Raw genomic sequence first — 521 nt, 5'->3', positions numbered from 1 at the left:
AAAAACTTTGGGCCTTTGAACCTGGCCGTGAAGAAGCAGAGAAGCGGCAAATGCCCGAATTCCTTTCGGAAAATGATGCTCACAGCTAAATTGAATGTAGTGGATCATTGAACTCTCTAAGGTGTAGATAATTACAGCGCGATGGCAGAGTCCCATGTATGTTTAATGCTTTTTATGGCACGAGTCCACACCTTGCTGCTTCGGCGCTCCTACACCCACGAGTTGAACGGTTTGGCTAAGTAGATTGCCTCGAATCAATCTGCGTACCTCGATTTGCCTTAGGCGCGCCAGCTTTTTCGATAACGCGTTGCAGTACTCGTACGACGTGCTCTTGTGCATGAGGATAATATATACGTCTAAGCAATCGCCGGAACCTCCTTATTTGTGATCATATTCATCTTGTCTGCTGAGAGACAGTTTTGGTATACATGCGCCTTGCATGTCATGAGCGTTATAGAAGGTCACGCATTGTAGGCCCGACGTCAGCAGCGTCGAGCATATCATAGTAAGTTCGCCAGCGC

At 47.4% G+C, this 521-nt stretch overlaps 1 protein-coding gene across 1 annotated transcript; it reads right to left on the bottom strand.

The window, feature by feature from the left end:
• Positions 1 to 131: 131 nt before the first annotated feature.
• PPTG_24072 (hypothetical protein) lies at positions 132 to 339 on the bottom strand (the record flags this gene model as incomplete). Its single annotated transcript, XM_008915020.1, has 2 exons — positions 132 to 209; positions 268 to 339. The coding sequence occupies 2 exons, from the start codon at positions 337 to 339 to the stop codon at positions 132 to 134; spliced, it is 150 nt and encodes a 49-aa protein (XP_008913268.1).
• Positions 340 to 521: the final 182 nt, after the last annotated feature.

Source organism: Phytophthora parasitica (assembly GCF_000247585.1).
Source record: "Phytophthora parasitica INRA-310 unplaced genomic scaffold supercont2.66, whole genome shotgun sequence".
NCBI classification, from domain to species: domain Eukaryota; phylum Oomycota; class Peronosporomycetes; order Peronosporales; family Peronosporaceae; genus Phytophthora; species Phytophthora nicotianae.
This window is presented reverse-complemented; position numbering and strand designations above follow the sequence as displayed.